Here is a 25,121-nt window from a genome sequence, read left to right as displayed (position 1 = left end):
TGCCAGCCGCACTGGTTTTTGTCAAATCACATTTTATTGGTCACATACACATATTTAGCAGATGTTATTGCGGGTGTAGCGAAATGCTTGTTTCCCATGTGTATCAACAATGGTCCACCACCCAAAGGACATCCAGCCAACTTGACACAACTGTGGAACGCTTTCATCACCTTGTACGGTCCATGGCTGACGAATTGAGGCTGTTCTGAGGGCAAAAAGGGGTCTGTAACTCAATATCAGGAAGGTGTTCTTAATGTTTTGTACACTCGGTGTAGGTGGTGTGTGTACCTCTCCTCCCAGGGTATACAGTATACTAGTATTCAGGGTATAGATCAGGTTGGTCCAGGTTTCCAAACGGCTCCAGTTCCATCTCAGCCTTCTGGAACAGACTCCAGCTTGGTGAGCAGGGCCAGGCGAACAAACCCCAGCTGCAACACACACACACATAACCAACTTTACATATGTGTGTGTGTGAGCCCGATACGGTCGTCCTCTGTGTGTGTGTCTTAGCCTGCCTCAGCCCTCCTGTCGGAGTGTGTGTGCGTGTGTCAGCCCACTCTTGTCATCCGGAGTCTAATTTGTGCAGGCAGCTCCTGGCTTCCACCCCCATCCTCTCCTCTGCCACACACACATACACACGCTGCCACACATGCACATGTGCTGTGCCACACACACACACCCTGCCACACACACAGCCAGACAGGAGAGTATCTTAGACTTGCCTCTCTATCGCTGACAATGTACAGACACGTAGCTACATTAGCCCTGTCCCCGACAAAATAAAATCAAGAGTCTTCTGTTCTTTCGACCAATCAATTTCAAAACAGCCATTTCTCACTGAAAAGGTTCTGTTACCGAAATCGCTCATTTGTTTCAGAAAAACATTCCCTATTCACTCAATCCTTGCTCTCTTTACGTGACACATGTATGCATCTCATGGACGTGACCAATAGGGCCTGACCTATAGAATAGCATATAATTACATCAATAAATTGGTTATAACAAACTCTGAACTCCTAAACGGCAAAATAGATGCAGAGGACGGGACAAACTCGAAACGGGGGAATATTTAGGCAACTGGTTGCTCATGAGGTAAAGGGGAAGTTAGACGTGTGGAATACAATGTTACTAGTTGTAGAAAATCCTGGAGATAATACATAAGTTAAGGAGGTAAGGTAAAGAGCAAGTGATGCTATGTGCCAAACAGGTGCTGTTAGATTACAATATCATTTTTCTGACCGTTTGAAACATTGTAAACAACACTACATAAAGTAGAAGTGCACCAGAGAGTCTGTTGTACAGTTTTTTTAGTCGAGCCTTTATTACCGCGAAGACTAAAAACGGCCTCAGTAAGTCACAGTATGAAGACTAAACAGGATGCGCTCTTAGGCCTACAGCTCAATGGTGGTTATACAAGGCTGCTTTACTAAGCCTACTAATGATAATGACATGACTTATTATTGTAAAGATGATCATAATAATAACAACAATAAGATGAGATCAAGAAAAAGGAGCATTATTATTGTTATTATAAACATTATTTTTTCGGACAATTTAGTAAACAACACTAAATCAATTATAAATTATACCAGAGGATGTTCTAACGAGAAAGAAAAGTGGAAAGCCTTAATTAAAGAAAAGATTAAAAACAGACGAATTTGTGAAATTGTTTACTTGACATGTCATTGCGTGAGGCTTGGTGTCCACGGAATCAGTAGGCTATTAAACAAACAGTTAAACAGGCAACAGAAGCAGGATCTGTCTTATTTCTGTAGATATATATATATATATATGGATGATTTATAAAGCCAGGCACATTTAACAGTAGCCGCACACAAGCCTAAGATCACCATGCGCAATGCCAAGTGTCGGCTGGAGTGGTGTATAGCTCGCCGCTATTGGACTCTGGAGCAGTGGCAACACATTCTCTGGAGTGATGAATCACGCCCCACCATCTGGCAGTCTGACGGACAAATCTAGGTCTGGCAAATCCAGGAGAACGCTACCTGCCCGTTCTCCTGGATTTCGCTACCTGCCCGTTCTCCTGGATTTCGCTACCTGCCCTCCACCAAACTGTAATAATGGTCTGGGGCTGTTTTACATGGTTCGGGCTAGGCCCCTTACAATGGCAACAGTTTGGGAAAAGCCTGTTTCAGCATGACAATCAATGTCTGTCCCCTTGCACAAAGCGAGGTCCATATAGAAATGGTTTATCAAGATCAAGATGGCCTGCACAGAGCCCTGACCTCAACTCCATCAAACACCTTCGGGATGAATTGGAACGCCGACTGCAAGCCAGGCCAAATTTTAATTTTTACCTTTATTTAACTAGGCAAGTCAGTTAAGAACAAATTCTTATTTTCAATGACGACCTAGGAACAGTGGGTTAACTGCCTGTTCAGGGGCAGAACGACAGATTTGTACCTTGTCAGCTCGGGGATTTGTCCAACACTCTAACCACTAGGCTACCCTGCCGCCCCTAATCACCCAATATCAGGGCTCGACCTCACTAATTCTCTTCTGGCTGAATGGAAGCAAGTACATATGTAAAACAGAAACATAACCACACACAAAAACACTGTCACAGACATATGCACCAGTATCACACTTCTATTGCCACACGGAAACCTAGACAGACAGAACAGACAAACACACAGGTACCAGTAGTCAGTCAGTGGTGTGGCTGGAGGGCTGGCCAGCCTTGCCGTAGCTCTGACCATGAGCTGTCAGCAGTCTGCCAGTCCGGTCCACTGCGGCGTGCCCGTTCTTAGTGCTCTACAGGTGCACAGGATGGGGACACAGCTGTTTCAACAAAACCACCAGACAAGGTGAGAGGACAGACACAGACACGGGACACAATGACCTCCAACATGAACCAACCCCTGGCTGGCGGCAAACAGTTAAAAAGGACATCTTATATTTCTATATTTTATTTTTGATGGTAGAGTGGTGGTGCTGGTAGAGGTCAGCCAAAGGTCGGGGAAACACTGAGTAAGGTACAATGTGAGGGGACACACACATTAAAGCAACAGATGTCTCCACAGGAGGGGGTGGGTACAGTACAGAGGACGAGGGGGTGGGGGGGCGTGTACATCCGAGCCTCCCCATCAGTAAGCATGACAAGGTCAGCCTGGAGATTGGGTTTTAACTGCATGGCAAAGGGCCATTCATCACAGTCAGCCACCTAATTAGGCATCAGAGAATTACACACTAGAGATAGAGAGAAAGACAGCCAGCCTCGACACCACGGCTGAACAGCCCACCCCAGATCCTGACCACAGCCTCCCTCCACACAACAGTAGAACAGACAAATGAAGAACCACCAACCCAGCAGACCCTACCCCCTCCTGTGAAAATCCTTTCACACCCACTGAGGGCACACAAAAGCCATAGATTGTCCTTAAGTGCTCCAATGGGAAATAGATAGAAGAAAAAACACCCAGTGGCTAAACTCTGGTGCCCAAGCACCCAGCATGCCCTAAACTTGCTATCTAAGGACCAACTAGGGTCCCCCAGCCACATTCACACAGGCACAAACTATGTGAGAGCAGAGCAGGAAAGGGGTTGTCACAGCACACAAGGAGTGATTGAAACATGTTCTTCTACTTCCCCGCCCTGCTACCACGAAAAGACGTTCATCCTGCTACCATACAGCAGGTAAACGCAAGCATTTCCTGTGACTGTGCCTCAAAACCTAACATCTACCTGGTCCACCACAACCCACAACCCTAAAAGACATGGCCTTCAACCGCAGCACCTCACACAGGCGCAATGGTCACCCCGTCCAGACCTGCGAGCCCCCCCCCAGGCCTGCACCTAGAGGACCTACATCCAGACCACAGCACCGCCAGGCACATCTAGAACACAGCACCACCAAGGACATCCAGAACACAGTACCACCAGGCACATCTAGAACACAGCACCACCAAGGACATCCAGAACACAGCACCACCAGGCACATCTAGAACACAGCACCACCAAGGACATCCAGAACACAGCACCACCATGCACATCTAGAACACAGCACCACCAAGGACATCCAGAACACAGCACCACCAAGGACATCCAGAACACAGTACCACCAGGCACATCCACCCCCACAACCCAACCAGTTAACACCCTCCCAAACTAACCATGGCCACAAACCATATAGGTCCCCCCAGATCAGCCCTGTGCCCCTCTTGCCCCCAACATGACAATCACACATAGACCCAGGTCTTGAGCAGAGCAACAGGCACAACCCCCACTCCTACACCCACCCAAGCCCCATCCTGAGACCTAAGAGGCATGTATCAGATACTCAGCATGCTCTGCTCACAAATATTGGTCCAAGTGTAAACCACACAAATAAGAACACTGGACACTATGGACCACAAAGCATTACTCTCTCATCCTAGAATATAAGGTCTTAGGTCATATGCTTTTGGTCTAAAGAGCAGGAATCCAGACACGTGTCATCCTGCAAGAAACATGGTAAAGAGGAGACGGACCCACTGGTTGCCCTCTAGGTTACAGATGCTGGTCTCCCATCTACCAAACTACAAAGTGTTAGACAGGGACGAGACTCAAAGGGTATGCTGATTTGGTATAGATCAGACTTAACCCACTCCATTAAATTAATGAAAACAGGAACATTGTACATTTGGCTAGAAATTAATAAGGAAATCAACAGAAAAAACAGAAAAACAGAAAAAAATGTCCTCCTGTGTGCTACCTATATCCCTCCACTAGAATCCCCATACGTGAATGATGACAGCTTCTCCATCCTAGAGGGGGAGGGCAAAAATGTCCAGGGCCAGTGACATGTACTAGTCTGTGGTGACCTAAATGCCAGAACTGGACAAGAACCCAACATTCTCAGCACACAGAGAACACCTACCTGCAGGTGATAGCATTCCCTCCCAAATACACCCCCCTAGACACAACTACAACAAAACAACCAACAAAATGGGTCACACGCTGGGTATGTACATAGTCCATGGTAGGCTTTGAGGGGACTCCTACTCTAGGTACACCTATAGAACATCCCTTGGCAGTAGTAGGCGTTAGTGTAGACTACTTTATTACTGACCTCAACCCAGTCTCTCAGAGTGTTCAGTAAGCCCACTGACACCCCTATCAGATCACAGCAAAATCACAGCCTAATTTAACAGAGCAAGTCACAATCTTGACGCATCAAAGCCGAACAAACCACATACTATTAAGAAACGCTTTAGATGTAAGGAAAGTAGTGTAGAAACCAAACAAAAAATTATTGGGCAACAACAAATATATATATACATACATACACACACAGACACATACACTAAGAAAAAATAAGGAACAGCACATCAGAAATCAGCTCAATGTAATTGAAGAATCCACAGAATTTCACCACTTCTGGGAAAATTGGAACACACTAAACAAACAACAACGCGAAGAGCTACCTATCCAAAATTGATAAACCACTTCTCAAAATCTTTTCGGCTCTATAAAAAAAACATACAATGGATTTGGAAAGTATTCAGACCCCTTCCCTGTTTCCACATTGTTACGTTACAGCCTTATTCCAAAACAAATGAAATTATATATATTTTTCCCCTCATCAATCTACACACAATACCCCAGAGAAAAAAGTTGACATTTTTGAAAATATATATTTTTTTAATTAAGAAAATACCTTATTTAAATACAGTACCAGTCAAAAGTTTGGACACACCTACTCATTCAATGACTTTTCTTTATTTGTACTATTTTCTACATTGTAGAATAATAGAAGACATCAAAACTATGACAATATGTGATATTTCAATGTTCCAGGTGTATGGAGTAAAGCGGAGTCAGGCGCAGGACACAGGTATGAGTAAAGCCACGATATTTACTCAATATCAACAATAATCCAACAAGGATAAACATGTACAATCCAAAACACGTACACAGAACACCTTGACGAAAACAATCACCCACAAAACAAAAGGGGAAGCCAGAGGGTTAAATAAGGAACATGATAATGGAATGAAAAACAGGTGTGTACAATGAAGACAAAACAAAACGACAACGAAACATGGATCGGTGGTGACTAGAAAGCCGGTGACGTCGACCACCGAATGCCGCCCAAACAAGGAGAGGGGCCCAACTTCAGCGGAAGTCTTGACACATATGGAATAATGTAGTAACCAAAAAAGTGTTTAAAAAAAATCTAAATATATTTTATATTTGACATTCTTCAAAGTAGCCACCCTTTGCCTTGATGACAGCTTTGCACAAACGTGGCATTCTCTTAACCAGCTTCATGAGGTAGTCACCTGGAATACATTTCAATTAACAGGTGTCCCTTGTTAAAAGTTATTTTGTGGAATTTCTTTCCTTCTTAATGCATTTGAGCCAATCAGTTGTGTTGTGACAAGGTATGGGTGGTATACAGAAGATAGCCCTATTTGGTGAAAGACCAAGTCCATATTATGGCAAGAACAGCTCAAATAAACAAAGAGAAACGACAGGCCATAATTACTTTAAGACATGAAGGTCAGTCAATCCTGAAAATTGCAGTCTCAAAAACTAAGCGCTATGATGAAACTGGCTCTCATGAGGACCACCACAGGAAATGAAAACCCAGAGTTACCTCTGCTGCAGAGGATAAGTTCATACATTCATGAGAATTAACTGCACCTCAGATTTCAGCCCAAATAAATGCTTCACAGAGTTCAAGTAACAGACACATCAACATCAACTGTTCAGAGGAGACTCCATGAATCAGGCCTTCATGGTCAAATTGCTGCAAAGAAACCATTACTAAAGGACACAAATAATAAGAAGAGACTTGCTTGGGCCAAGAAACACGAGCAATAGACATTAGACAGGTGGAAATTTGTCTTTTGGTATGGAGTCCAAATGTTGGATTTTTGGTTCCAACCGCCGTGTCTTCGTGAGACGCAGAGTAGGTGAACGGATGACCTCCGCATGAGTGGTTCCCACCGTGAAGCATGGAGGAGGAAGTGTGATGGTGTGGGGGTGCTTTGCTGGTGACACTGATTTATTTAGAATTTAAGGCACACTTAACCAGCATGGCTACCACAGCATTCTGCAGCAGTATGCTATCCCATCTGGTTTGTGCTTAGTGGGAGTGTCATTTGTTTTTCAACAGGACAATGACCCAACACACCTACAGGCTGTGTAAGGACTTGTTGACCAAGAAGGAGAGTGATGGAGTGCTGCATCAGATGATCTGGCCTCCACAATCATCCAACCTCAATCCAACTGAGATGGTTTGGGATGAGTTGGACTGCAGAATGAAGGACAAGCAGCCTACAAGTGCTCAGCATATATGGGATCTCCTTCAAGACTGTTGTCAAGAGTGTGCAAAGCTGTCATCAAGGAAAATAGTGGTTACTTTGATGAATCTCAAATCAAAAATATATTTTGATTTGTTTAACACTATTTTGGTTACTACATGATTGCACATGTGTTATTTCATAGTTTTGACGTCTTCACTAATATTCTACAATGTATAAAATAGTAAAGATAATGAGTAGGTGTTTCCAAACATTTGACTGGTACTGTATGTACAGACTCAGTGAGCATAGCCTTGCTATTGAGAGATGCCACTGTCGGAAGACCTGGCTCTCAAGAGAAGACAGGCTATGTGCACACTGCCCACAAAATGAGGTGGAAACTGAGCTGTACTTCCTAACCTCCTGCCAAATGTACGACCATATTAAAGACACACATTTCCCTCGGATCACACTGACCCACAAAGAATTATTATTATTTTTAAAACATTTTTTGGGGGGGGGGTTAGATAAACTCCCATATCTATTTGGTGAAATAGCAGTGTGCCATCAGAGCAGCAAGATTTGTGACCTGTTGCCACAAGAAAAGGACAACCAGTGAAGAACAAACACCATTATAAATACAACCTATATTTCTATGTATTTATTTTCCCCTTTGTACTTTAACTATTGCACATGGTTACAACACTGTATAAAGCTATAATACGACATATGAAATGTCTCTATTCCTTTGGAACGTTTGTGAGTGTAATGTTTACTGTTAATTCTGTATAGTTTATTATCTATTTCACTTGCTTTGGCAATGTAAACATATGTTTCCCATGCCAATAAAGCCCTTTGAATTGAATAGAGAGAGGGAGAGACCAGTCACAATAGACAGTTTCCTTCCTATACTGGAGCAGAGGTGGTCCATCATAGGAGATTTCCCTGGGACACTAACCAGGTTTCCATCTAACCTTTTTATGCCAGTAAAGTACATGTCAGATAAAACATGTCATGACAGGCCTGATGGAAACAGAACATTTGTTGGTAAACTTTCCAAATGTTGACAAAACAAAATACGCTAGAAAAAGGTTGGATGTTTTCTGTTGGTAACATTTACTATGTGAGAAATGTTGGTGGAAACGCTTTCATGTGCACATATTGATATAATAACCATTACGATGACATGTGTGGTCCTCCCACTACGACTCATCAGGAAAGCATGCAGTTGATTAGGCTACAGATGAAATAAATGATGAACTTCACAGGGTGGTGAAAGTGCAAGGTGATGAGCTTGATGCTCCTTTTCAATAAATATTGAGTTGCTTATTCTGGTGACATGATCATCAATGCTTGTCTGCCATCTGACAAATGAAAATAATTTAGTCCAGAATAACATCATCATATAGGCTATACCCTCACTGTATCTGTGAGCTGCTGGCTGGAGAGCACGTGCCAATACCAGCGTGGGAACACATGCTATATAATGCAACATTTTGCCATATAAGGAAAAACAATGTGAGAAAACCATCAGAAGAGCTGAAAATGCAACGGAAACCCATTTAACTTGTCTTTTTTATTCGGTACATGGGAATTTTACCGCAAAAGTTATTTTTATGTGCTCTATGTCATTAAGCACAGCCTTTTGTCTGCTACAAGTACAATTGAAAGAAATACATCTTTGGTAGGAAAATGTGCTTATTGTTCTTGTGCAGATTTGAGAATAATTCCTTCAAAATCTGTTTTCCAATTGGATGGAAACGTAGCTAGTGAAAGACATCCTTTCTCTCAGTCCCCCCAGTCTCTTCTTCCCTTGCTCTCCCTCACGTACACACTCCCCCTCACCCCCTTGCCAGGGGTGCCTCTAAATCTTCATTAGGGGGTGAAATGGAGCCGAAAACGAGAGGCGGGGAGATGGCCAGAAGCAGCTGCAGCCACTGAGACAGAACCCACAGCCCCCACAACAGCAACATTTCCTCACCCCCTCCCTGTATTTGGCTCTGGCACTCACTGGGGATAGGCTCTATGATGTCTATGATGTACTGTACACACGCTCACACCACCCTTAGTATATCCACCATAGAGCCCAATGTGTAGTGGCAGAAAATCAGAAGTAGTGCCATCCCTGGTCAGCGAGGCTTCCAGCCAGGCTTGCTGTGTGTGCTCATGACCTAACATGATGTCCTGCCACCCCACCTATGCACACCCAAACACTAGTAATGTGAAGAAAAAGGGGTCTATGGGCTGTAGTAGTAAAGGCCAAATTAAATATTTTATCCACAAAAAATGTATACCAAAAGGGGTCCTAAAATTCTAAATCAAATAGATACATGTTCCATAGTATGACAATCATAAAACAAATCCATGTTAGCTTAGACCCCCCCCCCCCCAATAAGACCCCCCCACCCAACAACATGAATAATAGAATGGTGTATCCCAAATGTGAATCATTTCAATTAGAAGAGGTGGGAGAGAAAACAGTAGAGTGATAATGCCAGGATTGATCATTTAGCTCCACTCATAATAATCTGCAATAAGAGGTACTCGGATCCCCCAAATCAAATGAGAATGAGATAAAATACACATTATATTGGCTGAAATTGAATGAGGAAATGCCGATGAACACAATGCGTATTGAGCAGGGCCACAGTGCAGAGCTAAATGAACACTCCCTCGTCTCTCACACTGGAGAAGGAAGTGGATTAGCCGTGCATAGTGTTTGCACACAGACACCAGCCAGGGAATCAACTTCATTTTAGCTCATCCCTTTTAATTCACCTATACTAAAAGGTTCAACAGAAGCCCTTAAGAGCATAGACATGTGCACACACACAAACACACAGCTGGGGGAGAGATAACTAAGAGGATGACAAGTCAGCTATTGTCAGATCATACACTGTTTGACTAGCCACAATTCTGAGGGGTAGCAGTGAGTGATTCCATAGGAGAGCAGTTGAAACCAAGCAGGCCTTGGGCAGCCAGCCACCAGGGAGCTCCATCCCAACTCCATAGGAGAAGAGCCTAATACTTCAATAGAATGCCACTGGATTCCCTACTCATACACACACACAGAAACACACACAAGGCTGGATTATTAATTAGCAGCATTGTGGGTTTAAAAGGGCTGAGCATTTCTAATTGTGTTGAAGATCACAAGTTCAGATATTTTCTTTTGGTGAAGTAAAAACGCCCGAAACCAAGCTGGCTGCACGCCCACTGCCAGGGCTCTCGCGAGGTGCCAGCCTCCAGCCAAACACAGTACAAAGGCTTCTCGCCCTATTGCGGGCCCTGTTCTGCATAACACACCAAGTTCCAGTGACACTTCAATTTAGCCACAGCATTTTGAATGAATACAGAGGGGAGAGAAGTAAGAAAGGCAGAATGCACAATACACTAGCATCTAGGTGTGGATAGTGGTTAACTTGTCTTTGATGGTTTGGTGGAGGGCTGGAGTCCTTGTATTAGCGGCCCTGAGAGAGCCAGACTAGGGCTTTGCCTCCAGGCCAGAGGATGGACTGGTGGCTGACTGTTCTAAAGACCACAGTAGTTTCTATTTGAAGGCGTCCAGACATCTAGAGCCCTGGGACAATAGAATAAAACAGATCATATGTGAAGTAACTATCTTAGGGCTTGCATAGAAACAATGTATTACGCTATAATGGCTGTCTTGGAGCGTTCCAAACGATTCTCCTTTGGGTGACATCAGTCATTCACTGATAGACAGACAAACCGCTGACTTAGCACGGCCAAGTCTCAGTGTTGTAAAAGATTGTTGAGGTAATGCGAATTCTCTGGCTGTACACCTCCAGGTAGCTATAATGCAGATCAATGTGGTTACATAGGGGAGGGAGCATCAAGGCCGAGGCTGACCCAGCCAAGGTGGGAGTAACACCGTACCCAAACCGGCCGTGCGCAAATTGATTTTGTCCCCCCACACCAAACGCGATCACAACACACAGGTTGAAATATCAAAACAAACTCTGAACCAATTATATTCATTTGGGGACAGGTCGAGAATCATTAAACATTTATGGCAATTAAGATAGCTAGCTTGCAGTTATTAGCTAATTTGTCCTATTTAGTTAGCTTGCTGTTGCTCGCTAATTTGTCCTTGGATATAAACTTTGAGTTATTTGACCTGAAATGCACAAGGTCCTCTACTCCGACAATTAGTCCACACATTAAACAGTCAACCGAATAATTTCAAGTCATCTCTCCTCCTTCCAGGCTTTTTCTTCTTTGGACTTTATATGGCGATTGGCATCTAACTTTCATAGTTACCACAATGACCGACCAAACTCAGTTAATCTTTCAATCAACCACGTGGGTAACCAATGAGGAGATGGGTCGTGGGTATCTGCTTCTATAAACCTATGAGGAGATGGGAGAGGCAGGACTTGCACCATGTTCAGCGTCACAAATAGAACTGACTTCTATTTTAGCCCAGACGCTCGTTGGCGCGCGCAAACAGTGTGGGTGCAATTAAATAACATGTATGTTTTCATTTATTTTGCGACACGAGCGGTGTGGTCAGCATGTAAGGTGGAATGATGTTGACCATACCTCCCCCGGCCCCCGCCCTGTCCTCCACTGGACATTTGGCCCCAGCACACAGGCTCCAGGCCCAGACACCAGCACACTGGTAGGAGAGAGAGTTCATTGGCCGCAGAGGAAGAGAGGGAGAGGGATGGCGGGGGAATGGGGAGGAGATAGTTGGCTAATCAAAGTGACAGATTAGCCAGCACTGGGCCCTGCTGAGAGAGAGGGGACGCTGACCAGCCACAGGGAGAAATATAGGCCCTAGGCCAGAATCACTATGGGGAGGGATTCGGGAGAGGAGGCGACAGGTCACCAGAGGGAGGGAAGGTGACAGACAGAAGCCATGGATAATGCTGTGCAAGAGCGGGCAGCAGACATTGGCCACAAGAGAAGGAGGAGAGACAGGTCACACACACAAGCCTCCAAGGAAATGAGGGTGGGGTGAGAGGGAGGGAGGCCTTGAGCTCTGCTGAGCAAGAGGGGAAATGCTGACTAGCCGACTCAGGGGAGAGGACAGACGGGTCACTAGCCCTGAAAGGAAGAAAAGAGAGAGGGGTAGAAGGAAGAGAGAACCTGAGGGACAGAGGAAAGACGGGTCACTAGCCCTGAAAGGAAGAAAAGAGAGAGGGGTAGAACGAAGAGAAAACCTGAGGGACAGAGGACAGACGGGTCACTAGCCCTGAAAGGAAGAAAAGAGAGAGGGGTAGAAGAGAGAGAGAACCTGAGGGACAGAGGACAGACGGGTCACTAGCCCTGAAAGGAAGAAAAGAGAGAGGGGTAGAAGGAAGAGAGAACCTGAGGGACAGAGGACAGACGGGTCACTAGCCCTGAAAGGAAGAAAAGAGAGAGGGGTAGAAGAGAGAGAGAACCTGAGGGACAGACGGGTCACTAGCCCTGAAAGGAAGAAAAGAGAGAGGGGTATAAGGAAGAGAGAACCTGAGGGACAGAGGACAAACGGGTCACTAGCCCTGAAAGGAAGAAAAGAGAGAGGGGTAGAAGGAAGAAAGAGAGAACCTGAAGGACAGAGGGGTCACTAGCCTTGAAAGGAAGAAAAGAGAGAGGGGTAGAAGAGAGAGAGAACCTGAGGGACAGAGGACAGACCGGTCACTAGCCCTGAAAGGAAGAAAAGAGAGAGGGGTAGAAGGAGAGAGAGAACCTGAGGGACAGAGGACAGACGGGTCACTAACCTTGAAAGAAAGAAAAGAGAGAGGGGTAGAAGAGAGAGAGAACCCGAGGGACAGAGGACAGACGGGTCACTAGCCTTGAAAGAAAGAAAAGAGAGAGGGGTAGAAGAGAGAGAGAGAACCTGAGGGACAGACGGGTCACTAGCCCTGAAAGGAAGAAAAGAGAGAAGGGTAGAAGGAAGAGAGAACCTGAGGGACAGAGGACAGACGGGTCACTAGCCCTGAAAGGAAGAAAAGAGAGAGGGGTAGAAGAGAGAGAGAACCTGAGGGACAGAGGACAGACCGGTCACTAGCCCTGAAAGGAAGAAAAGAGAGAGGGGTAGGAAGAGAGAACCTGAGGGACAGAGGACAGACGGGTCACTATCCCTGAAAGGAAGAAAAGAGAGAGGGGTAGAAGGAAGAGAGAACCTGAGGGACAGAGGACAGACGGGTCACTAGCCCTGAAAGGAAGAAAAGAGAGAGGGGTAGAAGAGAGAGAGAACCTGAGGGACAGACGGGTCACTAGCCCTGAAAGGAAGAAAAGAGAGAGGGGTATAAGGAAGAGAGAACCTGAGGGACAGAGGACAAACGGGTCACTAGCCCTGAAAGGAAGAAAAGAGAGAGGGGTAGAAGGAAGAAAGAGAGAACCTGAAGGACAGACGGGTCACTAGCCTTGAAAGGAAGAAAAGAGAGAGGGGTAGAAGAGAGAGAGAACCTGAGGGACAGAGGACAGACCGGTCACTAGCCCTGAAAGGAAGAAAAGAGAGAGGGGTAGAAGGAGAGAGAGAACCTGAGGGACAGAGGACAGACGGGTCACTAACCTTGAAAGAAAGAAAAGAGAGAGGGGTAGAAGAGAGAGAGAACCCGAGGGACAGAGGACAGACGGGTCACTAGCCTTGAAAGAAAGAAAAGAGAGAGGGGTAGAAGAGAGAGAGAACCTGAGGGACAGACGGGTCACTAGCCCTGAAAGGAAGAAAAGAGAGAAGGGTAGAAGGAAGAGAGAACCTGAGGGACAGAGGACAGACGGGTCACTAGCCCTGAAAGGAAGAAAAGAGAGAGGGGTAGAAGAGAGAGAGAACCTGAGGGACAGAGGACAGACCGGTCACTAGCCCTGAAAGGAAGAAAAGAGAGAGGGGTAGGAAGAGAGAACCTGAGGGACAGAGGACAGACGGGTCACTAGCCCTGAAAGGAAGAAAAGAGAGAGGGGTAGAAGGAAGAGAGAGAACCTGAGGGACAGAGGACAGACGGGTCACTAGCCCTGAAAGGAAGAAAAGAGAGAGGGGTAGAAGGAAGAAAGAGAGAACCTGAAGGACAGACGGGTCACTAGCCTTGAAAGGAAGAAAAGAGAGAGGGGTAGAAGAGAGAGAGAACCTGAGGGACAGAGGACAGACCGGTCACTAGCCCTGAAAGGAAGAAAAGAGAGAGGGGTAGAAGGAGAGAGAGAACCTGAGGGACAGAGGACAGACGGTTCACTAACCTTGAAAGAAAGAAAAGAGAGAGGGGTAGAAGAGAGAGAGAACCTGAGGGACAGAGGACAGACGGGTCACTAGCCTTGAAAGAAAGAAAAGAGAGAGGGGTAGAAGAGAGAGAGAACCTGAGGGACAGAGGACAGACGGGTCACTAGCCCTGAAAGGAAGAAAAGAGAGAGGGGTAGAAGGAAGAGAGAGAGAACCTGACGGACAGACGGGTCACTAGCCTTGAAAGGAAGAAAAGAGAGGGGGAGAAGGATAGAGAGAACCTGAGGGACAGAGGACAGCCGGGTCACTAACCTTGAAAGGAAGAAAACAGAGAAGGGTAGAAGGAGAGAGAGAACCTGAGGGACAGAGGACAGACGGGTCACTAACCTTGAAAGGAAGAAAAGAGAGAGGGGTAGAAGAGAGAGAGAACCTGAGGGACAGACGGGTCACTAGCCCTGAAAGGAAGAAAAGAGAGAGGGGTAGGAGAGAGAGAGAACCTGAGGGACAGAGGACAGACGGGTCACTAGCCCTGAAAGGAAGAAAAGAGAGAGGGGTAGAAGAGAGAGAGAACCTGAGGGACAGAGGACAGACGGGTCACTAGCCCTGAAAGGAAGAAAAGAGAGAGGGGTAGTAGGAAGAGAGAACCTGAGGGACAGAGGACAGACGGGTCACTAGCCCTGAAAGGAAGAAAAGAGAGAGGGGTAGAAGGAAGAAAGAGAGAACCTGAAGGACAGACGGGTCACTAGCCTTGAAAGGAAGAAAAGAGAGAGGGGTAGAAGAGAGAGAGAACCTGAGGGACAGAGGAAAGACCGGTCACTAGCCCTGAAAGGAAGAAAAGAGAGAGGGGTAGAAGGAGAGAGAGAACCTGAGGGACAGAGGACAGACGGGTCACTAACCTTGAAAGAAAGAAAAGAGAGAGGGGTAGAAGAGAGAGAGAACCTGAGGGACAGAGGACAGACGGGTCACTAGCCTTGAAAGAAAGAAAAGAGAGAGGGGTAGAAGAGAGAGAGAACCTGAGGGACAGAGGACAGACGGGTCACTAACCTTGAAAGGAAGAAAAGAGAGAGGGGTAGAAGAGAGAGAGAGAACCTGACGGACAGACGGGTCACTAGCCTTGAAAGGAAGAAAAGAGAGAGGGGGAGAAGGATAGAGAGAACCTGAGGGACAGAGGACAGACGGGTCACTAACCTTGAAAGGAAGAAAAGAGAGAGGGGTAGAAGAGAGAGAGAGAATCTGAGGGACAGACGGGTCACTAGCCCTGAAAGGAAGAAAAGAGAGAGGGGTAGAAGGAGAGAGAGAACCTGAGGGACAGAGGACAGCCGGGTCACTAACCTTGAAAGGAAGAAAAGAGAGAAGGGTAGAAGGAGAGAGAGAACCTGAGGGACAGAGGACAGACGGGTCACTAGCCCTGAAAGGAAGAAAAGAGAGAGGGGTAGAAGAGAGAGAGAACCTGAGGGACAGAGGACAGACGGGTCACTAGCCCTGAAAGGAAGAAAAGAGAGAGGGGTAGTAGGAAGAGAGAACCTGAGGGACAGAGGACAGACGGGTCACTAGCCCCGAAAGGAAGAAAAGAGAGAGGGGTAGAAGGAAGAGAGAGAACCTGAGGGACAGAGGACAGACGGGTCACTAGCCCTGAAAGGAAGAAAAGAGAGAGGGGTAGAAGGAAGAAAGAGAGAACCTGAAGGACAGACGGGTCACTAGCCTTGAAAGGAAGAAAAGAGAGAGGGGTAGAAGAGAGAGAGAACCTGAGGGACAGAGGAAAGACCGGTCACTAGCCCTGAAAGGAAGAAAAGAGAGAGGGGTAGAAGGAGAGAGAGAACCTGAGGGACAGAGGACAGACGGGTCACTAACCTTGAAAGAAAGAAAAGAGAGAGGGGTAGAAGAGAGAGAGAACCTGAGGGACAGAGGACAGACGGGTCACTAGCCTTGAAAGAAAGAAAAGAGAGAGGGGTAGAAGAGAGAGAGAACCTGAGGGACAGAGGACAGACGGGTCACTAACCTTGAAAGGAAGAAAAGAGAGAGGGGTAGAAGAGAGAGAGAGAACCTGACGGACAGACGGGTCACTAGCCTTGAAAGGAAGAAAAGAGAGAGGGGGAGAAGGATAGAGAGAACCTGAGGGACAGAGGACAGACGGGTCACTAACCTTGAAAGGAAGAAAAGAGAGAGGGGTAGAAGAGAGAGAGAGAATCTGAGGGACAGACGGGTCACTAGCCCTGAAAGGAAGAAAAGAGAGAGGGGTAGAAGGAGAGAGAGAACCTGAGGGACAGAGGACAGCCGGGTCACTAACCTTGAAAGGAAGAAAAGAGAGAAGGGTAGAAGGAGAGAGAGAACCTGAGGGACAGAGGACAGACGGGTCACTAACCTTGAAAGGAAGAAAAGAGAGAGGGGTAGAAGAGAGAGAGAACCTGAGGGACAGACGGGTCACTAGCCCTGAAAGGAAGAAAAGAGAGAGGGGTAGGAGAGAGAGAGAACCTGAGGGACAGAGGACAGACCGGTCACTAGCCTTGAAAGGAAGAAAAGAGAGAGGGGTAGAAGGAAGAGAGAGAGAACCTGACGGACAGACGGGTCACTAGCCTTGAAAGGAAGAAAAGAGAGAGGGGTAGAAGGATAGAGAGAACCTGAGGGACAGAGGACAGACGGGTCACTAACCTTGAAAGGAAGAAAAGAGAGAGGGGTAGAAGAGAGAGAGAGAACCTGAGGGACAGACGGGTCACTAGCCCTGAAAGGAAGAAAAGAGAGAGGGGTAGAAGGAGAGAGAGAACCTGAGGGACAGAGGACAGACGGGTCACTAACCTTGAAAGGAAGAAAAGAGAGAGGGGTAGAAGAGAGAGAGAACCTGAGGGACAGACGGGTCACTAGCCCTGAAAGGAAGAAAAGAGAGAGGGGTAGAAGGAAGAGAGAGAACCTGAGGGACAGAGGACAGACGGGTCACTAGCCCTGAAAGGAAGAAAAGAGAGAGGGGTAGGAGAGAGAGAACCTGAGGGACAGAGGACAGACGGGTCACTAGCCTTGAAAGGAAGAAAAGAGAGAGGGGTAGAAGAGAGAGAACCTGAGGGACAGAGGACAGACGGGTCACTAGCCTTGAATGGAAGAAAAGAGAGAGGGGTAGAAGGAGAGAGAGAACCTGAGGGACAGAGGACAGACGGGTCACTAGCCCTGAAAGGAAGAAAAGAGAGAGGGGTAGAAGGAAGAGAGAACCTGAGGGACAGACGGGTCACTAGCCTTGAAAGGAAGAAAAGAGAGAGGGGTAGAAGAGAGAGAACCTGAGGGACAGAGGACAGACGGGTCACTAGCCCTGAAAGGAAGAAAAGAGAGAGGGGTAGAAGGAAGAGAGAACCTGAGGGACAGAGGACAGACGGGTCACTAGCCCTGAAAGGAAGAAAAGAGAGAGGGGTAGAAGGAAGAGAGAACCTGAGGGACAGAGGACAGATGGGTCACTAGCCCTGAAAGGAAGAAAAGAGAGAGGGGTAGAAGAGAGAGAGAACCTGAGGGACAGAGGACAGACGGGTCACTAGCCCTGAAAGGAAGAAAAGAGAGAGGGGTAGAAGGAAGAGTGAGAACCTGAGGGACAGAGGACAGACGGGTCACTAGCCTTGAAAGGAAGAAAAGAGAGAGGGGTAGAAGGAAGAGAGAGAGAACCTGAGGGACAGACGGGTCACTAGCCCTGAAAGGAAGAAAAGAGAGAGGGGTAGAAGGAAGAGAGAACCTGAGGGACAGAGGACAGACGGGTCACTAACCTTGAAAGAAAGAAAAGAGAGAGGGGTAGAAGGAAGAGAGAGAGAACCTGAGGGACAGACGGGTCACTAGCCCTGAAAGGAAGAAAAGAGAGAGGGGTAGAAGGAGAGAGAGAACCTGAGGGACAGAGGACAGACGGGTCACTAACCTTGAAAGAAAGAAAAGAGAGAGGGGTAGAAGGAGAGAGAGAACCTGAGGGACAGAGGACAGACGGATCACTAGCCCTGAAAGGAAGAAAAGAGAGAGGGGTAGAAGAAAGAGAGAGAGAACCTGAGGGACAGACGGGTCATTAGCCTTGAAAGGAAGAAAAGAGAGAGGGGTAGAAGAGAGAGAGAGAACCTGAGGGACAGACGGGTCACTAGCCCTGAAAGGAAGAAAAGAGAGAGGGGTAGAAGAGAGAGAGAACCTGAGGGACAGAGGACAGACGGGTCACTAGCCCTGAAAGGAAGAAAAGAGAGAGGGGTAGAAGAAAGAGAGAGAGAACCTGAGGGACAGACGGGTCATTAGCCTTGAAAGGAAGAAAAGAGAGAGGGGTAGAAGGAAGAGAGAGAACCTGAGGGACAGAGCACAGACGGGTCACTAGCCCTGAAAGGAAGAAAAGAGAGAAGGGTAGAAGGAAGAGAGAACCTGAGGGACAGAGGACAGCTAATCCAGCACAGACAAAAAGGACCTCTCCACATTATACAGGGTTGGGGTCAGTTCCATTTAAAGTGACAGTGTGTAGCTATGATATTTGGACTCAGTCACTGTATGTAAAGTTGGTGCTAATAAGATGTTAGTTGAGCTCTACCACATGTGAATAATGTTCACTCAGTGGTGCATATCACTACTGCCACTGTCTGTGGATCAGCAGGGGATTGAATGATGGAGTGAGATAGATAGAGGAGAGAGAGAGAGAACACAGCATCTGTTCTCAAAGCCTCACTCTTACCACAGAGGCGGATTCCTCCTCTTTATCCCTCACATCCCCTCCCCTCATCTTTCTTCTTTCCCTGCCTATTAAATCTTCTTCCCTCCCTTCTCTCTTCCTCCCCATCTCTTCTGTCATACTCCCTCTATCTTTCCTCTCCCCTTTCTTCTTCCCTTCCCTCATCTCTGTGCTCCTCCCTCTGTGTGAGCCAGCGTTTGTGTGGAGGCAGTGGGTGCAGTCACACTCTGGCACTGCAGCATGAGTCACTACCAGCTCCCAGCAGCCCCAAGAATCAGGGGGGAGGAGTGTACTCACACACATCTCACTAGTCAGTACAACCCCAGGGTACACACAGCTCTGTACAACCAGACACACACACACACACACACACACACACACACCTTGCCAACATTTACTGAGCGAATCGAGAAAGAGACTACCCAGTTGTCTCAAATTTGGTGCAATCAATCACAGGTATTGATCAGTGTAAGGTTGACTGGCTGAGTCGGTCTGGAGCTGTGAGGAGCAAAGCCCACTGACATTTCAACAGACCTGCCTGACTCACTCTACTTCTTTTTATTTTTCTCCTTCACTCCCTCTTTACACTGGGGGGCCGCCCACGCTGGCTGGTGTGCATCGGTAGAGTCAGTGACGCACACACACCAGGTGGTATTTTCAGCCTTCGGTCAAGTGGTCTACTCTGTGAGAGGGTGTGTATGTGTGCATCCAGGCAGACTGCAGTCCAGCACCAGATGTGTATGTTTGTGTAAGCAGAGACCAGAAGGCCTTGAAATATGTACACAGCTCCCATGCATTATACATTGGCACAGCAGGAGAGAACTCAGAGCCTGGAGGATCTCCTCCCTCCCTTCTATTCTCTCTCCATCTCTCTGCCGGCTGCTATGGTGCATACGTTTTAAATACCAAGTGCAGGTCAGGGTTGTTTGCGGGTCAGCGGCAAAGATGGAGGGAGGAGGATAGGGTGATGGAGGAGGAGAGGTCGCTATTCAGACTAATCTTCATGCTTTATGTAGGGGTAGGGGAGAGAGGTGAGCCAGAGAAATGATAGGGTATTTTATGGAGCTGTGCTATTAACAACACCATTCTATGAGGAAGGTGTGGCATACTCTAGGTAGTCATCACAGAATATCAAGGGTATCTATCTGCTGCATGCACACTACCCAGACTCAGCAAACATAGCCATTTACACGGCCTTCTATCACTGAATAAGTAGAAGTACAGCGATCTAAAGGTGAAAGAGGTAGACAGCACCTTCTGGTCTCCTCAGAGGGCAGCCATGCGTCGTACCTCTTATCAGCTTCGCTCATGTTCAGAGCCTTGGCAAACGGGCCATCTCCACCCGAGAACAGCTGGGTGAAGGGCTAAGGAGGGTCCGGGGCTGGCTCTGCTGCAGCCTGTTGAAGGGAATGGGGGTTTGTTCAGTCTGGGTAGGCCCAAAGAAGGAGTTGGGGGTGAGGGTACCGGACTCTGAAGCCCCAAAGGTGGACAGAGAGGACCCAGAGGAGGCAGAGTTGGTGTTCCGGTGGGGCGGCTGACTTTGAGGACTCTGCGTTAGGGTTGCTGACAGAGATGAGGAGGTGGTGAAGGAGTCAAAGAAGTCAGTAGCCGGGTTGATATGGCCACTGTAAGAAAATAACTTGGTGAGGCTGGCGGACCAGAGGAGCCAGTTTACTAGGGGTAATCTCTGTGCTCCCCCTGCCGCAGCCACTACTGAAGCTGGGTGATTTAATAAAGGTGGGCTGGAAGCAATGTGGCACCAGGGCCTGGGCTTTGGGCTGGCTGAAGATGGTGCACACAGGGATGGGCTCGTCCTTGGTTGTGGTCCATTTGCTGCTGGCCTCCAGGGGTGTTGCCTCATGCTTAGGGGTGCCTGGGCTGGGGGTGCTGTCCTCTGGGGTTACAGCAGAGACGGGGACAACATCCTGCTCTTCAGTAGTAGGCTCTGGTTTCACATCATCCACTGGTTCCTCAGGGCTAGAGGCTACTGGACTTGTCTGTATCATCGCAGCCTCTATCTTGATCTCAGTAGTGTCTTGTCCAATCAGATCATCCACTTTCTCCTCCTTCTTCTCTTTCTCCACTGAGGTCTCTTTAACCACTGCTGCTGCTGGCTCTTCCTCTCTCTCCTCAAATTGCTCCAGCAGGTTGTCCATGGGAACCACATGTTCCTCCTCACTGTTGTTGGTGGAGTCAGAGATCATGACACTCTCCATCATCTGGTCGTTGAGCTTGTCCATCAGGCTCTCTGAGGGTGTGCTGTGGCTGTCCTGGGGAGTGATGAAGGACTCGCACCCCAGGTCAATAATCTCCTCCAGGAACAGGACAACAGAGGAGGGCGAGAGGGTGGGGGCTGGCTCTGGAGGGATACGGTCTTCACTCAGGTTGGGTTCAACCTCCACTGCCCCTGTGATGTCCAGGGTGACAGGAGTCTCGTTGCTATCCATATTTTCCCTGAGAATAATAGTATGTAGGAATCATAAATCAGGTTACCTAAAAATATGATGTATTGTAAGTACTTTGTCATGTTCTTTACAATGAAATGTATCATACGGGCTTAGAATACAATGATTAATTCAATTTCTATGGCTAGTAACTTAGATTGTTGTGCTTTTTGGGTGATGATGGCTAGCTAAAGTTAGCGTGCTAAGCTACAGGTGCTTCAAATGGCAAAAAAAAGGACATAACTACCTTTATAAATATATTCATACAAATCACTTGCTTACATAAATAACATGTAGCGATGCATCAGCCTGCCCCATTAAACTGTAAACCAATGTAAACAAAAACAAGGCGCTTTAGATTACCTTTGCTAAGGAATGATGACGGCTACTGCGCTACGGCAATAGTGCGCCTGCGTGAATCTTCCAGGAAGTGAAATGTACAGTTTCCAACAGGAATCAAATTTCCTACGTATCTGTCGAATCGGTATTCTTAAATATTTTACGCATTTTAAACCGTAAACATCTGCTTTCTCCAGATATATTTACGGACATTCACTGTACGCTACGTAAGTATTTATTTGAACGTTTGCGGAATTAAAATAACATCCAGCGAGGTGATGGATAAACAGTTTATTTGTAAAATCTCACAATAAACGTAACGCTTTCAAGCAATAATAATAAGCTTGCAACATACGTGGGACATGGAGGACGATGCACCTGTGATATACGGCCTCGAATTTCAGGTACAGTTCCACGTCGGAGATATGCATGCATTAACGTTAGCTGGATTCAGTATAGCTATGTCAGACAACCTCGTCCTGCCACAGTATTTGGACGTTAGAGACGTCAACGAGGAGTATGACTTATCGACATCTCTAACGGCCAAATACTGGTGCAACCTCGTCCTAGCTATGCAACTCCAATGTTGACAAATATTCATCTGAACTCTCTTCAATGTACGTCAACATTGTTGCTTTGCAATGTCATTTTGCTTTAGTGATACATTCGTCACGTAAAGCCCTGTATAGGCATAGCATTACATACTGTACATACATGCACTACCGGTCAGGAGTTTTAGAACACTACTCATTCAAGGGTTTTTCTTAATTTGTACAATGTTCTACATTGTAGAATAATAGTGAAGACATCAGAACTATCAAATAACACATGGAATCATGTAGTAACCAAACAAATGTTTTTTTTATTTTTATATTTGAGACTCTTCAAATAGTCTCCCTTTGCCTCGATGACAGCTTTGCACACTCTTGGCATTCTCTCAACCAGTGTCACCTGGAGCAGTCTTGAAGGAGTTCCCACGTATGCTGAACACTTGTTGGCTGTTTTTCCTTCACTCTGCGGTCGGACCAATCACAAACTATCTTAATTTGGTTGAGGCCGGGGGATTGTGGAGGCAAGGGCATCTGATGCAGCACTCCATCATTCCTTCTTGGTAAAATAGCCCTTACACAGCCTGGAAGTGTGTTGGGTCATTGTCCTGTTGAAAAACAAATGATAGTCCCACTAAGCCCAAACCAGATGGTATGGCGTACTGCTGCCGAATGCTGTGGTAGCCATGCTGGTTAAGTGTGCCTTTAATTCTAAATAAATCACAGAGAGTGTCACCAGCAAAGCACCCCCACACCATAACATCTCCTCTTCCATGCTTCATGGTGGGAACCACAGATGCGGAGATCATCCATCTCACAAAGTTGGAATCAAAAATCTCCAATTTTGACTCCAGACCAAAGGACACATTTCCACCAGTCTATTGTCCATTGCTCGTGTTTCTTGGCCCAATCAAGTCTCTTCTTCTTATTTGTGTCCTTTAGTAGTTGTTTCTTTGCAGCAATTTGACCATGAAGGCCTGATTCACGCAGTTGATGTTGAGATGTGTCTGTTACTTGAACACTGAACACTTGAACACTTCATATAATGTTTACATACCCTACATTACTCATCTCATATGTATATACTGTACTCTATACCATCTACTGCGTCTTGCCATCTTGATGTAATACATGTATCACTAGCCACTTTAAACAATGCCACTTTTATATGTTTACATATCCTACATTACTCATCTCATATGTATATACTGTACTCTATACCATCTACTGCGTCTTGCCATCTTGATGTAATACATGTATCACTAGCCACTTTAAACAATGCCACTTTTATATGTTTACATACCCTACATTACTCATCTCATTACTCATCTCATATGTATGAGATGAGAACGGCATCTTGCCTATGCCGTTCTGTACCATCACTCATTCATATATTTTTTATGTACATATTCTTCATTCCTTTACACTTGTGTGTATACGGTAGTTGTTGTGAAATTGATAGGTTAGATTACTCGTTGGTTACTACAGCATTGTCGGAACTAGAAGCACAAGCATTTCGCCACACTCTGCTAACCATGTGTATGTGACAAATAAAATTGGATTTGATTTGAAGGCTTTTTTGGGGCTGCAATTTCTGAGGCTGGTAACTCTAATGAACAGAGCAGAGGTAACTCTCTGTCTTCCATTACTGTGGTGGTCCTCATGAGAGCCAGTTTCATCATAGCGCTTGATGATTTTTGCGACTGCACTTGAAGAAACTTTAAAAGTTCTTGAAATGTTCTGTATTGACTGACCTTCATGTTTAAAGTAATGATGGACTGTCATATCTCTTTGCTTAATTCGAGCTGTTCTCGCCATAATATAGACTTGGTCTTTTACCAAATAGGGTTGTCTTCTGTATACCCCCCCCTACCTTAATGCTCAAACGCATTAAGAAGGAAAGACATTCCACAAATTAACTTTTTAAGAAGGCACACTTGTTAATTGAAGTGCATTCTAGGTGACTACCTAATGAAGCTGGTTGAGAGAATGTTGTCATCAAGGCAAAGGGTGGCTATTTGATGAATCTGAAATATAAAATATATTTTGTTTTGTTTGACACTTTTTTTTGGTTACTACATGATTCCATGTGTTATTTCATAGTTTTGATGTCTTCACTATTATTCTACAATGTATAAAATAGTAAAAATAAAGAAAAACCAGTGAATGAGTAGGTGTTCTAAAACTTTTGACCGGTATTGTACATTAGTTACAGTTTTACAATGTACCAACTGTATCTTGTTTTGCAGGCTCGTGCACTTACTTCTCAGACAGCTGAATCGGATGCCATTCGTTTTCTTGTGGGCACTCAATCCCTCAAATTTGACAATCAGGTGAGTCAAACGACTGCACTTACCAAGTGTAGTACACCTTACAGCCGTATATAGCCTATCCAGTGGAAGACCATCTAGGAAGGGTATTGGTACAGTGTCTGTTCTTCTAATGTGGGGCCCACTTTTGGATGTAATCTAAAGTTGTACTAAAAACGTACTATATATTTTTGATGGGAACAACATCCACAGTGGACTCACTTGATCCTTTATCTGATGTAGCTCTTTGGCTGTGTAGTGCTGTGTGGACCAGGTAGTGCTGTGAGGACCAGGTAGTGCTGTGTGGCCCAGGTAGTGCTGTGTGGCCCAGGTCGTGCCGTGCGGACCAGGTGGTGCCGTGCGGACCAGGTGGTGCCGTGCGGACCAGGTGGTGCCGTGCGGACCAGGT

General features: G+C 46.3%; 1 protein-coding gene and 1 pseudogene across 1 annotated transcript in view; one reads left to right on the top strand and one right to left on the bottom strand.

Annotated features, from left to right (window-relative positions):
• The window catches only part of LOC115146508 (trafficking protein particle complex subunit 12-like), a 35,505-nt pseudogene extending 13,548 nt beyond the window's left edge, over nt 1–21,957 (bottom strand).
• Nucleotides 21,958–22,014: 57 nt separating this feature from the next.
• Nucleotides 22,015–25,121, top strand: part of LOC115146355 (EARP-interacting protein homolog) — a 43,293-nt gene continuing 40,186 nt past the window's right edge. The window contains exons 1-2 of the mRNA XM_029688387.2: nt 22,015–22,259; nt 24,653–24,736. Of these exons, the coding sequence (XP_029544247.1) occupies nt 22,218–22,259; nt 24,653–24,736 (126 nt within the window). The 5' untranslated portion in view covers nt 22,015–22,217. The remainder of the gene's footprint in view (nt 22,260–24,652; nt 24,737–25,121) is intronic.

This window comes from Oncorhynchus nerka, unplaced genomic scaffold, assembly GCF_034236695.1.
Source record: "Oncorhynchus nerka isolate Pitt River unplaced genomic scaffold, Oner_Uvic_2.0 unplaced_scaffold_25___fragment_4___debris, whole genome shotgun sequence".
Taxonomy (NCBI): domain Eukaryota; kingdom Metazoa; phylum Chordata; class Actinopteri; order Salmoniformes; family Salmonidae; genus Oncorhynchus; species Oncorhynchus nerka.
This window is presented reverse-complemented; position numbering and strand designations above follow the sequence as displayed.